Source organism: Fringilla coelebs (assembly GCF_963513975.1).
Source record: "Fringilla coelebs genome assembly, chromosome: 2".
Lineage (NCBI taxonomy): Eukaryota > Metazoa > Chordata > Aves > Passeriformes > Fringillidae > Fringilla > Fringilla coelebs.
The window spans coordinates 84248926-84266276 of record NC_140029.1 but is presented as its reverse complement, the minus strand read 5'-3'; the positions used below and the strand labels follow the sequence as shown (position 1 = coordinate 84266276).

At 38.5% G+C, this 17351-nt stretch overlaps 1 protein-coding gene across 1 annotated transcript; it reads right to left on the bottom strand.

Moving 5' to 3' along the window:
- Positions 1-17351, bottom strand: CCDC83 (coiled-coil domain containing 83). The gene is made up of 10 exons (XM_084227039.1): positions 17244-17351; positions 14979-15063; positions 11659-11827; positions 10858-11025; positions 8025-8116; positions 6785-6853; positions 4020-4141; positions 2881-2960; positions 1236-1390; positions 1-259 (listed from the first exon to the last, which is right to left on the bottom strand). Exons 1-10 carry the CDS (start codon positions 17327-17329, stop codon positions 71-73), a joined length of 1215 nt encoding a protein of 404 aa, XP_084083165.1. The 5' UTR covers positions 17330-17351; the 3' UTR covers positions 1-70.

Below are 17351 nucleotides of genomic sequence, written 5' to 3'. Positions count from 1 at the left end.
GCCACACAGAAGAGATCAAATATTTAATGAACTGAGAGTGTTACATTTCTGTGTAAACAGCACAGCTTGTCTAGTTTTCATCAACATATTCCTTAAATAAGGCCTTGATCATCTTAGCTGTGATATGCCGATTTGCTTTACCAACAGTGTCCTTTTCTCTGTGGCTCCTGCTTGGCATTTCTTCTGTTTCCTTACAAGTAGGTACAACTTTTCCAACCACAAGCAGGTTTCTCTTCAGAGGTCCCAGTTTTGAGTATGCCTTAAGAAGAAAGAATATGGTTCCTTTGCAATTTCATAGAAAAGCAACCATTCTTAAAAAAACAAAACAAAACAAAACCAGCAACTTTTATTTTTAAAGCAACTGTAGAGGTACTGCTCTGGGGCTGTGTTTGATAATGTCAGTAATAACGGGCTTCTTTTGCAAGCCAACTCATTTTAGGAGGCTCCAGCCCTGCTGTCCTCTTCTCTCTGTTTTCACCAGTATCACCTTCTCTATAAACCAAATTCTAATATCCAATTCAGTTCTGTGAGAAGAATTAAACTAATGCAACAGCTCGCTCCTTCCAAAAAGAGAGAGGTCCAAGCCCAGCCACGTGCTTCTGCCACATCTGCACTGGCTCTGGTCTTCTCCGAACCTCTGAGTCTACTCAGCTGACCAACCCAACAGAAACTAATTCAGGGGAAGAAAGAAAAGGAAAGCTTTTCTGCTGGGCTAGAGTCCATCAGCTGCAGCAAAGACCAATGTGCACTGCTTCCTCAACCCCATAGTTTGCACATATTGATCCTTTAATGCTACTGTGCAACACAGATTCTAAAGGACCTGTTCATTGCCATCCAAGCCAAGTAATCTCTCATTAGGTGACATTCAGAATTATTTCTAGGGGAATTTCATACTGACACTCCATGGGATGATTTCTAGGACATCATTCAATTGCCAATTCAAAGCACATACCTCATGGTATCAGAGATGCCTGAAGGCATCCAAAACTTCCACGTGAGGCTGGTCCTTAGGAGAGAGAACCTGTGCTCTTTTGACCCAGCATCTGAAGGGCATGGACCTAACTGTCCCAAACAGCACCAGACGACTACAGTCCATCTGAATTAGCCAGCAGGTAAAGGACATTGGATGCCATAACCATTGGAAATAGAAGGGTCCTGACAGTAGCTCATGCTCCACACTGGAAGTGTGAAAGTTTGCTTGGGTCAGTGGAAGACCTGATAACTCTGACTCATACCTGGAACTCTTCTTCATCTTCATACAACAATCTGTCCAGGGCTGGAGTGAAGAATTTTTTCCGCGATTTTTCATCACTGCCTGGAGGCTTCTTATAATCTGTTTTAGACCGAATCTTTGAAAAGGCACTTCTGAGGCTCTTTCCATCTGTCTTTGCTTTTTAAAGAGAAGAAAAAGGAAGTGTATGTAATAGTCAAGCCTTATGGAAGTCAGAATCAGTACTCGATATGAGGATTGCCTGCAATCTTTAATATGGCTTAGCCCCTGCGATGCAAAAAACAGCTTGGTAGCATTTTTAATTGGCAATTCAAGCCAAATGCTCATTTACATTGGGGGTTTTTATGTGTTTTTTGTTCACAATTTCTAATCGAGGCCCAGGGACTGAAATTGATTGGAAGTTAGAACTAATGGATCTGTAGGAGGGGGCAAGGAAAAAATGAGCTTTTATCAGTTCAATTTAAATCCTGTAGAGCTCTGAATAGTTAAAAAGAATAAGAAAGGCAGCAAAACCAAGTATAAACTTCTTTTATACCCATGTTTGTGTATCTATAGGTACATAACTACAAGTTTCTGAAACACAGTTAGTCTACTTATAACTCCCCTAAAGAGATCACATCTGTAGTTGACTCATTCTCAGGATGATAGAGGATTTTGGAGATGGACTGCCAAGCTACAGGTCAGCCTGCGACTGTGACCCAGCTTATTGGAACAAAGCCTTCTCTTCCAGGTAACTATTGCAAAAGTCTAGCAAAGGTGTTCAAAGTAAACGTGTTTAATATAGAAGTCTTTGTCAACATACTTGCTGGTGCCTGATGATTTCAAAAGGCCCACCTATGGCTGGGACGGATCAGAACTTCAACAAACTTCTTCTATAACTGTATGACTTGCATTTTTCTAACGTATCTTTTTAGTTTTAATTAAAGAGATATGTTAGAATCATCTTCTACTTTTTTCCATCCTCTTTCTTCTACTCACACAAAGATGTAAAATAAAATTTGTGATACTTAGGAATCCACAGAGACTGTCCTAAACAGGTAAGCACAGGCTCATGCTCCTTCTTGCTTAATGGTATATCCTTTCCCTGGCCACACCTACCAGAAGGGATGGAGATTCAGCCCAAAATTCAGTACTGCTTACCAAAATTTTCAGTTCAGGTTGAGCTCCATGTAGCTTCATCTGCTCTTATTAGGGATTTAGTCATAATTGAACTCTGGTGTATTGGATGAATGACTACCAAGTGCATGTACACTAAAAGTGAAAGTCTACATGGAGTTTAAGAGTGTCCTCTCAGGGACAAGCTATAATGAAGTTATGATATGGATCAGTAAAGAACTGCTTAAGATATGATTAATATCTTCATAAAAGATGGCAAATCCTGTAAACTGTATTCTAGGGTAGCTCTAGATGAGTAATCATATTCCACAATCTAAAACCAATTTAAATTTAAAAACTGTACTACAGATAGATTGCGATTTTGTCTCCTTATGCAAATTACAATCTATCATGGCTGTGGTGGCTGCAATCAAGAGGGAAATAAGGTGTTCTCCATGTCAAAGAGGTAGTTTGAATAAAAAGTTTCAGAAATAAAAAGTCTGTAAATGTTCAGTAACTTAGCATTTCTTATGAGCTTCTGACATTTGCATTACCTGCATATTTTCTGGTTTCCCTTTTCATTTCATCCTTAGGAAGTTCTTGCAAGCCAGCTCCCTTTGTATGAAACAAATGCCTATGGAGTAAAAAATATAAAGTGAAACCTATAATAGGGGTCTGAATTTTCTCTCTAAACTGTCCTGTGCAATGATTTGGGGTGAAGGGGAGGCCACCCTTTCTGAGAGCCACTGTTGCTTAACCACAGAGGCAGAATAGCGCAATGGTTCAAAAATGCAATGAAGGCAGCCAGGTAGCTTAGTGGCTAATAAGCTGCTCTTTTTTATTCTTAGTGCCTTAGTTCAACTATGTCCATGAGACTAAAAGAAAACAAATGTTATAGTCTCCAGTCAGTCCAAGATTCAGACCACAGCTGGCAGCTCTCACTTCAAAGAAATCCAAAGTTTGGAAAGCAGAGAAAAATGGTCATTTTTTAAGACTTGAACTTTTTGTGCAATATGGCTAAAATCACTGAGCTGGGATTGGAAACGGAAGATGGATCTCTCACATTGTTGCATTGTGTTTTTGATACCATTAGCATTGACATTTTGTAGCTAAATTAATCTTTCTCCAGGGAAAAAGTTAAATTATTTCAACACAAAAGAAGCCAATACTACAGACACCTCTGCAGACAGACATTTCCCAAGGTCTCTTCCTCTCTCAGTATCAGGTCATTTGTTTCACTCAAGATTGCAAATCCCCCTATATATTTGCAAATTAATCTTCACATCCTTAAACATTTTGCAAACAGTAAAGAAAAAATCTATTATTCAGCACTTAGTATGAAAATCTGGGGCTGAGACCTTCTAATTGCAACACAAAGAAATTATTTCCAAGCCTAAGTGATATACCAAGTGAGTAGTGTTAGGTCTTACTAGGATTAATTAAGGACCCAGTTTCTTCCCTGAAATTCAGTACTTGAGGAGTCACAATTTTATTGTCATCCTTCAGAGATACTGCTCCCATGTATACTCAGTCAAATCCTGTCTTTCCTCAACTAGGAAACTACCTTGGCTTTGATGTGGGAGAGCCCAAACAGCTCTAGAGGCAGACATTAGAGCATAGCTAATGCTCTAGAGGAGCATTAGCTTAAAAAAAAAAAAAAATCACTTTTGAGTCCATGAAAGCATTATTTTACCCTGATGCTCCTAGATGCTGAAGTTTGATATCAATCAGTTTTGCCACTAAACTGGTATTTTCTTCTTCCAGGAGCTGGACAGAAGCTTTCAAATCCCTTTCTTCCTTTCGGTAGATCATAACCTTTTGACAATTAAAAAAAGAATAAAAGAAAGTCTTAGAATTTTGGAAAGCTTTGATAGCAACTATCTTACCAGCACATACCTAGGAAAAATGCAGCTGTATCAGCAAGATTGCACATTTGGAAGGGAAACATAATGACACATGTTCAGACAAAAGGAATGATTCTCTGGTTCTTTTACACCTTTATTAGAACCCTATTACTGTCACAGCACACGTGTGTCAATCACAGCCACACATTTGAGCTATGCAACCCTGACACCTTCTTGTATAGTCAAACAGGTCTGCTAGACAGGAGCTGCGGATTTTTCTTTTTTGCTTTCACATCAGAGCTTTGAGAGAGGAAAAGTTTCTTTGCAGAGATAGTCAGGGTCTTACTCAGCAAGTGTTGTTTTTCTAATTCCTTCCTATACACAAAACCTTCTTACCCAAAATTAGTGAAGTTTTCAGTTCAAGTTACCACAACATTTCTTCCCTCGGAGGGTGGCGGGTCTCTGGAACAGGCTCCCCTCGGTCACAGTCCCAAGACTGACAGAGCTCAAGGAGTGTTTGGACAACGCTCTCAGTGGGGCTTTTCAGGACCAGGACTTGGACTCAATGATCCTTGTGGGCCCCTTCCAGCTCAGGATGTTCCATGGTTCTGTGACATCGGCTAAGCCCCAGTTACTATTTGCTTTCAGACTGGTAATTGTCCCTTATGACTGTGGAGATATACTGACCAAAGGATGCTGGTTATTCACAGCTGGTTATTCCCACAATTCCTCCCACTTTTGCTTAAGTATCAGCAAGTACTTACCCCCTTCACTGGGGAGGGGAATGTACTATGGGAAAGATCTTCCCAGAAAGCTTAGCCATAGGCACATGTTGAAGAGAAGTACCAAGCGATCTGAAAGCATCCATTCTCATCAAAACCAAATTAACCCGGCTATAATCATCCAAATTTGCAGTTAAAACTAGTTCCAACTTCTCCCAAGGATTAAAAAGGTGAAAATGACTGGAAATTAACCAGTAACAGGATGTGGCTTGGCACAGTGAGGTGATGCAGCTTTGCACTATCTTGGTGTGACACAGTAACCATGGAAAAATGTGACTGAAGTCTCCAAATCTGTTTTAATTTTGGAGGTAACTAATCTAGAGCTATTTTGGTAAGTCATTTTTCAGTTCAGTGGCCAAACTTAAAAAAAAAAAAAAGAACTGAGACAAAACTAAAATTTTTGGTTTATCACCCCCAAAGGAAATACTGAAACAGTCTGTCAGCTACATATAAACATTAGTCTGAGAGAAAATATTTCATCCATGTAAGAAAAGCAGAGAAAATGAATGGGTGAATTCAGAGGAGTGGAGAAGTTAGTGACAATAGTTTTGTTTTCCCCCAAAATTGAAAGCAGTAATTCATAACATAGGAAAGTAGCAACATAGGAAAGTCACTCATAACATAGGAAACTTCTGCTTGAGAGGAAAGAAATCCAAATCCCTCAGCTCTGAGGTGCAGGTCTGTCAGGACATAAGAGTACTCCAAAGTGCTCTCTTGTTGGCACTGCTAATATGTGTAAAAACTAAGTGTTCAGTGAGACAGGGAGAAGGGGAGAGAATTCATACTCATTCAGTGATGGGATGTGTAAATTTGGGCTCCTGTTTGTTTATACAGAATAAAACATTAATTCTTTCCCATTTCTTTTCCCTACCCTCATTGCTTCAGAAGTTGTGGTTTGGACACCCTCCCTGGAAAGTTAAAGATGCATGCTCAGAGCTCATTAAGGGGAAGAAGGAAAGCTGTGTCCCTGCATACTGGCAAGTACCTTAAATAAGTAACTAAAATGAAGAACCTCTGCCAGGTTTGTTGATGTGGCATGGAAAAGCAAGAAGTACATTTATTAACTTTCCAAAAAGCTTTGCTCAGTTCTCAACTGTGAGGTTATAAAAGTGAGGAAAGGCATTTCACCCACCAATCTCATGCTCAGATTTGATTGAAAGAAAGAACTTCTATTGATTGGAATAAATAAAATCAAACCTTCACTATGGAAAAAATTAATTTCCTAAATCTGGCACATAAAAATATTTTCTTTTCAAGAAAATTACAGATACTTAATATACAGCTCTAAATTGTCATTAGAGGTCAGTATAAAAGCTATCAAGCAATTGATTACAACCATACACGATTTTGATTTTCCTCTCTTCAGTGTAGAGTCCCCATGGTTTCTTTATGACCTTCCATTTAATGTCGTCTCAAGCCATTTCTCAGAACATGTTTCCAACATCCATATCCATTTTCCTTCAATACAGCAGCACTAGAACTTTAATGCAATTCAAACCTCCCCTCTTCAGCTACTTACCTGGTCGATCCTTTATAGCATCCCAGTCTCCACAGATAAAAATCCTTAATTCTATGGAACATTGCAGTCCTTCATGTAACAGCTTGGGCAGGAAAGGGGGTCCTCCATTTGTGAAAGCAGATGTTCACCTCTTACCTTTATTCACTACATTGCACTGCTTTCCGCTGAGGATTACAGATTAATTACTGGAAAACTGCTCTCCTTTGCCAACAGAAGTCTCCCAAGGCCCATGACTGGAAACAGTTCTGACCATAGGCCACAGTATTTCAAACATAAACTGCCATGATAAAGTGCAAGCAAGCGATCCTCTTACCTCTTCTTTTAGCCACTCGTTCTCTTCAATCTCTCTGCGACAGTTTTTGTCTAAGTATCCCACAGCAGTCTGAGAAAACACAATTTAAGATAATCTCATCAGAGAGCGTCGCTTTGACAGTCCTGCACACTATAAAGAAAAACTGTCTGTTCTTTAGCAGGAAATAATTAAGATTCATCCACACAACAGACTGTAGCATCCCCTGAGGGATTACAAGGGGATTTAGTTCACAAGGCCAGATGTTTCTCCTCTATCATCCTGCCTAGAGCAGATTATATGTCAAGCAATTTACCAATATTTTTTGATTTTCCATATTAAAATAGGGCATTTCCCTTTTTGCCTAATAAATTCTTCTGTGTTCCAGTACTGCTCAATTCTTACCGCTTTCAGAAAATCAAACCTGCAGCTATTGAGAACCTCAAGTAAAATCCCAAATGAGGCAGTACTGCTCTACAACAAGTGACCTAAGCATGTAGAGGTCTGTGCTAATGACCCAAGGCTACAATTTAATTATTGATGTCAGTAAAGTGAAAAGGAAGAAGTGGGGGGGAAGATGCCCCCATAGATCACCATAAACACAATCCTCTGGATTATGTTCTCACATGACTGGAAATTCCAGCACTGAAGTCAGGGAATTTAAACACCTAATGGGCCTAGTGGTTTGTACTGAAGTATACTTTGCATTTTATGAAAGTAAGAAGTTGTCACTAGAACTATTTGTAAACCATGTTTTCAAATCAGAGCTGGCAGAGATGACAAAATCATAGTGAATCAATAAACCTATATTTTCCCGAGACTGCACTATTGTGACATTTAAAAAATGTTGTACTTTACAAGTACAGTGAAACCCTTTTTTTTTCAAATTGATGTATATTTTCATGCAATCTCTTTGTATGTTACTGCTTTTTGAAATCTGTGTAAGTGTCAAAATCAAGGCCATGGCAAAAGCAATATGTTCTCAAACAAGCCTTGTCAGTGCATGGTGCCCCAGTTTCCCGTGCAATGTTTGTAAAATGCCCTCACATCTACCCATTGTTATTCTGGTGAAAACAAAAAAAAAAAGGTACATGTATGTATAGCAGTAACCAAATCCATATGTAGCAGGATTTGCAGGTTATTTTACTCTCAATTTATTAAAAACTTTGAAGTCTTAATATGAGTTAAAATAATTAATAATGCAGAGTACATGTATCCCAACTGTAACACAGTTAGGAGTTTTTAAAAAAAGCAAAAAGAATACCTTAAGAGCTTCTTCACTGAGTAATTTCACGTGCCTGTCAAACATTTTCTGATTTTCTTCTCTCACAACTTTCAAAGCTTCGCTATAAAATTCTTCAAAACAAAAAACCAGGGAAATCAAAAATCATTATTTGATAGATAACTGACGTGTCATTACTAAACTGCAACATATCAGTGAGTGTCGCCCGCACAGATGCTCCACAGAAAAGGATTCAAATATCCTTTTCCAAAGAAATTGTCCTTCTAAACCCAAAGAACAGTAGTGTTAACTACAAAACTAAAAATTGGAAGTGGAACAGAAATTACACATTTCTGTTCACAACTGCAACTGCTGAGCAATTCACTGCTAACTGAGCAGTGATCTAAGCAATTCTCTGCTAAAGTATTGGTATCTTAACATTAAATTTTGTCTCCATCAAAAGCAGAGCTCCTGGAGCCATATGAGAGATTTGCTTAGAAAATTTATTTTTCTGACACAGAAGCGTACTGAATCTCCTTATCCACATGACATTTTTTCAGATACTTATTATAACATGCCTAATAAATTTTCTGACTTATTTAAGACTCCGAGGTTCCAATTTGACAGCAGGACAAAATGGAGAATGTGGCAATTGCCACATTGATTTGCTTCGATCATTACTGGTGGTCATTATTTAGAAAGTGTGTCTTACATTGAACTGAATAGGTTTGGCTTCATGTTCTAGTCACTTGCTATTTAATTATTTCATCCCTCCTTTTAGTTCTTTTGTTTTTGCTCTTCTAAATAGTTCACTTCTGCTTGATAATTCCTCCTTCTGAAAGAATGAATGAGATTATAGTAATTTTCTGTGAAGGAAGGCACAGCACTCTTGTTTCAAAGGGTTGAAATTCAGTCTTTCACTGCACTTGTGTTGCAGACAGCCAACTTCTGATCTATCTGTAAACAAATATCTGCTCATGGATGCACTGCGGAGTCAAAGGCAGTCAAATATGAAAGGTGTATTAGTAGTACCTTAATTATTAATTTAACACTCTGGAAGCTGGACTCCACCATCTAGACTTGGCAGAATGAAAAGGAAGTACTTCCATATTATAATGAATTCATTCTTCCATTATTTCAAATAGCTAAATAACCTGAGTTGTACTTGGAGAATGAAAAAGGAGAAACTGTGTGTCTGAACAGTTCCTAAAGAGGCTATCTTCCCTAATCTTCTCACTGCAACACTGTTTTCCCCACACATCACCTAAATGTGTGTCTTTCTTTTGCTTAAAATGTCACTGCCAGAAAACATGAACTGTGCCAGTTCCAAGCCCTTCAGTGGTACACACAGAGACAGAAACCTGTTCACCTATGCTTATTCTCTAAGACTGTTACACATTCAAGGTGTGAGCAAGCCAAATTTTTCCTACTTTGCTCTGAAAGCTGGACAGATTGAAAGTCAGATTTCTGCTGGAAGGCTGTACTCCCCAGCCACTTTCTAGGTTCAGTTTTAGGCAGTTAAGCAAAATAGTATGATAAACATCCAGTATTGTCAGCATCATTTTCCAGTATGTTATGCAGGCCACTTACATATGTACCACTATAACATGATTTTCAATACATACACTTCTGTTGGATCACGAATTTTTGTTAAACCGCGACATTCTGTACCCTGTGGCATGCAAGAGATCAAACTGCCTGTCCCTACTGGCATTCTATATAACAGCCCATTCTCTTTTTCATTTCATATTTCAGCAGCAATATAGAGAAGTTTTAAATCAATTAAGAACACAGAAAATGCGTAATGAAAAAACCCCAACCTCTCCTGAATACAGACATGGATATCTGACAAGCTATCTGGAAATGTAGAAATCACGGACCAGATCTTAATGGTGGTAAAATATGTTTTGAGAGACAAAAAGATAGCTTATTCACAGTAGCTGATGCCTGGTAATGGCTGGCACAGAATATACAGAGACCCTTAGAGCAGTGTCACTGCCTGTTACTACCAGCTGCTTGGCTGCGGTCACGCATACTGAGAGGGACATAAAGAAAGAAAACCAGGACATCTTTCTCCTGTTGGAAGCATGGGTTATGTAACAGCAAAATATTTAAATTATTTTAAAATAATGCAGTAATAAAGAAATCGTTGTAAAGCACTCAGCACCACAATATATAAGCTCTCAAATTAATTCTACTGCTGTGACAGCACTGAATCAGTTCTCAGAATGTGTCTGTGTATCTATGGGCGACTTTGCAGGGCCTCACGCTGTGTAACTAGGAGGAAAGGCCCAGACCACTGGCTAAAGAGCTCCCTCTAGTCCTCCATGGAAACCAGTGCGCTCCACAGAGAAGACTGTTCCAAGAATGAGCTCATACTACTTTCCTGTCAAAGGAGCTTTCAATATGTGAAGTGCTTGTAGACGATGAGAACTAACAGCAGCAGAGTCAACATTTTCAAGTATGACTGCTAAGGGAGCCCTCTGTGTAGGTGACCTAAAGATATGTAGACTTATTTTTACAAAAAACTGCCATCCTTCTCAGTAACATTTTTTTTCAATGGGTTGCCTGTATTTTACAAGAAAACCATCAAAGGACCAGCTTATCAGTTTCCTGAAGTGTCATCATTTCTGTAAACTTTATCAATTTCTTTAATAAAGGAACTTTTACAGAGAGAGAAATAAAGAAAGGGAGTCCTTATATTTTTCAGGATTATGCAGCCCATCTTAGGTGCACTTAGAAAAGTTCATGCAAATTACTAGAAAAATTGATACAAGTTACTAGAACTTGATCTAAAATTAATTTTGTCATTTAATTCCTGCTGGCAATATGCAAAGACCCTGTAAAACTTGCATTACACCAGCTGTAAACTGACCTTCAGTTCTCTCAAGTTCATATTTGACATCTGCAATGTCTTTTTCCAGACTGCTAATCCTCTCAGCATGTATTTTACTTCCGACATTTTTGTACTCCAACCAATAATCTCTCTCTTGCTGCTTTTCTACAATTTTTTCCTTCGTTCCTTCAATTTGGGAGCGCAGATCTATGAAAATAAGAATGTCAAAAGACAAGTTAATTACTGATTTATTGAACTGATAATTCTTACAGTGTCAACTTGCTTAAGAAAGGTGCTTTCACAGGGAATGGAAAAGGAAGGGGGATTCTTCCACACTACAGTACATTGCAACCTGATTGCAACCGCCTTACATAGTTTTAAGGGCCACCATCATTGCTGAAAACAGCTTGATCTTATTCTTCCAAAGAGAGACAACTGTTCTCACCAAAATGTTGTAACCAAGGTCACGTATCTCCCACATTGAATCGCAGGGATGGCAGCTGGAATTATCAACACTCAAAACTGGTCTTTTTTCCTGCTATCAATAATTTTTTATTTTTAATTTTCAGTAGAGGCAGTGCTTAGGACTTTCCTGAGTTTCTAAAAAGAGGAAGCCTCTGTACTTGCACAATACTATACATCACTTGGAAGGGACAGATTGATTTATAAGCCCTCCACCATCTCATACTAAACTGAGATAGCCCAATTTTGGGAGAGGAATAGTTTTATACTTTTTGTACAACAAAGAATTTGAATCTCTACCTAAATTGCAAAACAACAACACGTACTTAATCCCAAGTGTGTAAACTGCAAACCACACTTCCCCAGCACACAGCATACCTTGAAGAAGTTGTTCTTTGTCCCTCACAAACTGAAAAACTCCTTTCAGTGACTCTTCCACATCATCCCTGGTTACAACCTCCTTCTCATCTCTTCTTTTCTCCTTTTCTTCTATTTGCCTTACTAAGCGCCTGATAAGCACCTTCTGTTCTTCATTCAGAACAACATTCTAAGAAAGAAGACACAGCTGATATTAAAATGCTTTCAGAATGACAAATTTAAGCAAAAAAAGTAACATCTGGCCTAGTGACAGATGAAATGCAAGAATACCCAGCTAAAAACCTGGTCTTCATATTCTGAAAGGTTAGAGCAGAGGGGAGAATTTGCAAGGCTCAGATATTTCCTCAGTAACTTCAAGACCACTGGAAGGAAAAGAGGGACAAATGACAGCTGTACTTGGTACAGCCCACCAATAATTCTCCATTGCATGGAAATAAAGGTGCTTGTAGATAATTTAATAACAATGTTTCTATGTAGGAGCTATTTGCTTCATGTCAATATTCCTCATGAGAATGTACCATCTTCATATAGAAAAATCATGAGACAATCAGGTCACTTACATATAACCACAGCAAAGACTCTTTGTCAGAGCTGAAGTTAGTAATACACCCTGATTCCACAACTGTGATCATACCCTTGGCCATGACCCTCTCTAGTGACACTCAGACTGTTTGAAATTACTGATTGTGTATGTTTGCTCCCAAAGGATACCATACAGGAGCAAACAAGTAGTAAGTAAGTAACAGTGAGTAGGCAGTAGAAAGAGTTTCAAGCATTCCTCACTTCTAGGATTAACTCTAAACCACTCAGAAACATTAAGCAGGAAATAAAGAATGGAGCTCAAAGCACTGTCAAAACATGATTAAATTAAAACAACAGCACTTCACCCATGCCTTAAAGTACCCTGCTCAATCCAAAATACGGAGTTCTTGAAAGACCACGAGCTAGTAGCAAATTGGGGGAATAACTGTAGAAAGATAGCTGGAGGTAAAATTAGAGGAAACTGGGAAGTTGTAGTAGTATGGAAATTATAGAGTAAAACGCAGCTGCTACTGTCTGAATGGCATGTAGCTGGCATGCTCGAAACCAATTCCATGATGATACCCTAAAATCTGCAACCACAGCCCGTGCTAAGGGGGATGGAACAGAGGGTGGAACAGAGGGAAGACACTGCGGCCAGGCTGCATAGAAATCTTTGCAGGGAGGGGAACTCAATCGCACTCTGTAGCTGACAAACTGCACAGCACCTATCAGGCAGGGGAGAGCGGAGAAGATGACTGACTAGTCACCTAAACATAAAGAAATAGTATGAAAGTAAGTTAGGAATGGGGAGAAGTTTGGGAAATCCATCATAACTGCTGGGATCAGTCATGAGGCTGAACCTGTCTTCTCCCCCATAGGGATACCTATTGGGTTAGAACCATGCTCTGTGGACACTGAATACTTTGGATTAGAGCTTGTCTGTGTGTTGCTTTGAATATGCTTTTGCAGAGAGATACTATCACTGAAAATCCTCAAAACTTAATCTGTCGCAACTTTATGTTAATAAAGAGCATTATTCCATGAACTGTCAATGTGAGCCCTTCACTGGCACTGGCTGTCAGTAACACACTCAAACAAATTGAGGAGACTCACTGAGGGGTCAAAAAGTGGGGAGACCCACTGAGGGTCTCCCCCTATGCTGTTGCTCTGTGTCTTTGAACAAGGCAGTCAAACCACCCTCTGATCCAGCAGTACAACCACAAGGGACATAAGACCCAACAATAACCATAAAAGCCTTCAGATGCCTGCAAAAAGAAGAGCAACTGCCACTTCCAGTGATAGTCAAGCCACAAATCAAACACCATCCAGGCTTTAAGACTGAAAGAAGTACCACAGAAAGCTAAACAGATGGATGCTTATAAAAGCAGGACAAGCATCAGCATGGGAAAGACAGAGGTGTTGTTTCAATGTTTCACTGCTATGAAGTGCAGGCTGCAACATGATGCAGAATAAGGATTTTTTTGAGCATTTTCAATTTATTTCAATAGGTTACTCTCTAATATCTATTTTCAAAGTTCACTGCTCACAGTTATCAGATGCCATATTATGGCTGTTTATATACAGCTCATTTGCACGGTTCTTTAAAGCGTCACTCAGGTAAGATCAGCAGCTACACAACCTTGTTCTAAAAATTACCCAAAACAATTCTTAATCCAAGAGAAAGTGTGTCTTCATCAATCAGTGCTCGAAATCACAGCTGGCAAATAGCATGATGGTCATTCTCCTTTATTCAAGTTTTATTGTAACTAAGCTTGCAGCAATAACTAGATTCTCACAGAAACCTGTGTAATTCCATTACTTCAGAAGTGAATCAAAGAAGCTCAGCAATTCTCAGTGCTTGGTTAGGTCTGCTAATACTACTAACAAAAGTTAAATTTATACCATTTATTCTTCCTGCATTGAAATATTGAAGAATATTTGTAGGACTGGTTAAAAGGCATATCTGAATGTACTGCAGGAAAGGTACCTACTGAAAGAGAGCTTGCTGTCCTGTCCTTGCTGCAGAGAAAAATGCCAAAAAAGGGAAACAAAGTTGACAGAAGGACTAAAGCACAAGTCTGATGTGGAGCAGTTGAGGATGTTTAGTATGGAGAAAAGGAGGCTCAGGTTGCACCTTATCTCTCTCTACAAGCACCTGGAATGACTTTGTAGCCAGGTGGAGGTTGGTCTCTCCTCCCATGTAACAAGTAACAGGGCAAGAGGAAAAGGAAGTTGTGCCAAGCTTAGATTGGATATTAGGGAAAATTTCTTCACTGAAAGGGTGATGAGTTATTGGAACATGTTGCCCAGGAAAGTGGTGGAATCATTATCCCTGGAAGTGTTCAAAAGACACATGGATGTGGCACTTGTTGACCTGGTTTAGTGATGAACACAATGGTGCTGGGTTAAACAGTTGGACGTGATAATCTGAGAAGTCTTTCTCATCCTTAACAATTCTGTGACTCCATTAAATATGTAGGTGGTTATAAGTATCTCTTGTGCATTGGAAAGCACCTGCACTGAACTCACTTTACTGCTCTGTCCTATTCTGTAATGTTCTACTCCTGCAGCTTCTTTTTAGCATGTCATATTTAGGACATTTATGCTATATGTCACATTTAATTCAGATAACACTTTAACTTTCAGCACATAAAGTAACTCACTAACTCTAGTTTCATTGACTGTAACAAATTCACTGCAATAACTAATTTTAAAGTATGTAGCATTCAATTGGAAAGAATAAAACTGAATCTATGAGTAAGAATACCACAAATAAAATTTATTGCATAGTCACTTACCCTTTTAATATTTTCTTTGATCTCTTCTTCCAATTCGTTCAGATGAAACAAAACCCGTGCAATTGCTGCTTCCTTTGCCACAATGCTATGAAGAGAGAGCAAAGAAAGAGACATTCTAACAAAAAACATTAGAGAAAGGAATGCTATTTAAGCTAGATTAGATGTAAATACTACCAAAATGTTTATTTTCATATCATATTGCTAGGCACATTTGGGTAAATGCCACTATCTGCTTACTACACATAAAGAAATTATATCGCACATACATCTGGGCCTGCATGTTAGTCTGGATTTCATACCCCTACAGAGCAGCAGATTCCCTGGTTATATTGTTCCTGTGTAGCCTCCTGAGAGGCTGGAGCTGGTTTGTTCATTCTGCATGAGGTTTAGCTGATCTCTTACACAGGTCACTTTCAGGATCAGGTGCTCCAAAAAATATTACTTGTGCTTTCTATTTTGTGCTCCAGAAAATATTATTCTAGTATTCTGCACCTCTGTTCCCAGCATTCATTCATCATATGGTGCAATAGAGGCAAGTATTACAATTATCACAAAGTCTTTTATTCTTTTAACAGTTCTTCTTCCTTCAATTTTAAGTTTGGGGGTTTGGGGTGCTTTTTTGTGGTTTTGGGAGTTTTTTCCCTTCTCTATTGCTTTCAGCTGTTTCGAAAGAAGATAATATATTTCCTAGTTAATTTTCTAAGTTTGGAACACTGAATCATGCAAATTGCAGGTTACTAAATTTGCATCCTCTGCTGTCAGTGTGCTCCAAGGTATTCTTCAGGTTTTCTATTAAGCAGAAGGATATTAGTTAGAGAAAGACTAGACCAGAGATATGGGGGTAGAGTGGTTATGGTCACAGCAAAAGCACATCATAAGATTGTTGTTCCTAGGAAATGCTGAAATGGAGAACTTTAATGAAAATGCAAAATAACAAACTCCCTCGGAATAGTGACCATTCTTCAGTGAAAGGAAATAAAAAACAGGAATCAAAGTTAGAGAAATACTACACACTGATAAATCCTAAAGTGGAATGTGGCAGCTATTCACTTGTACGATTATCCACCCTTGATCAGTCAGGTAGTACAGAAAACTTACAGATTACAAAGGTGAAGAGAAAGAAAGGGAGAGCAAGAGGGACAGAGAAGAGAGTGGGAGAAAGATAAAAACAGTAAGAAGAACACTTTTCTTCCCTTTTCCCCTACTGTTGCTGTAGAAACTACATGTTCCATTTCAGTGAAGCACCTATTTCAGTGGAAGACTCTCCAGACAAATGAGTCATTTGCTTGGATATTAGCATATGCATAACAATAATTTTATCAGAAAGTGGTACAGTTTTTTTATCAGCCCAGTAATACAGTTTCCTTATTCTTTCACAAAATAGGTGAGTTAGTTTTGGACTTTTCAGAAGGTATTTGTTTGTGATATGATTCAGCTAAATCTAGGCTATTTCATTTATTTCATTATGGGAAATTGTACTCTGTGCTCTGTAAAATGAAACAGGAAAATCCCACATAAACCCTGTGAACTCATACAGCTGTCACTGCAACTATAGGAGCATACTTTTTAGTTTGCTTACTTCACTTGTCATTTCCACACCAAGGCACTACTCCTTGCTCCCTAAACGCTGAAAATTGTTGGATATTGGGTGTTCCTGAGGTATTTCCCTTTCAGTTTCTGTCTCTTAAATAAAATTAATGAAGCTTACTTTTTCTCCTTTTAATCATTTACTCAAGAGACTAGAAATCAAATAAATTGGACAGATCTGTAACTGTTTCAGATATTTCCCCCTTGGCTCTTATTTTCCTCTGCTTGATTTTAAGAGACCTTTCATTTATCCATCTCTTACTTTCAAAATAAAACACTTTGTGCTCTGCTCTCAGCTGCACCAAGGAAGACAGCAAACTGTGGGTCTTGAGGTTCTGGCTAGTGACAACAAACCTCCACGAACACCAAGGAATCCTAAAAAATACAGTCAAATGTGATCTTGCAACTTCAGCATATGCTGATCAAAAGCTTGCTACTAACAGAAAAAAATGTCGGGTTTTTTGGTTTAAATATTTTTTTTCCCAAGTTATGAGCTAATGGCATAAAATTTCTGACCCATTTAATTGCTTTCTTACAACTACAATTTAAAAAGTGTACCTTTCTGAACAGCCTCAAAACAATCAGCTCAGGCTCTAAATTGTGTAAGTTTTCTTTGTTATCTGCTTTCATTTTTCACATGCTCTGTATGAGAGAAAAGTTAAAATATTTTAAACCTACTGATATTCTAGTAAGGCTTCTGGTAAATCAGATTCAGGATCTTGAATTTGCTCTTCTGGTTTCTTCTTTTTCTTACTCTCTTCCATTTTTTTTTCTTTTTTTTTTTTT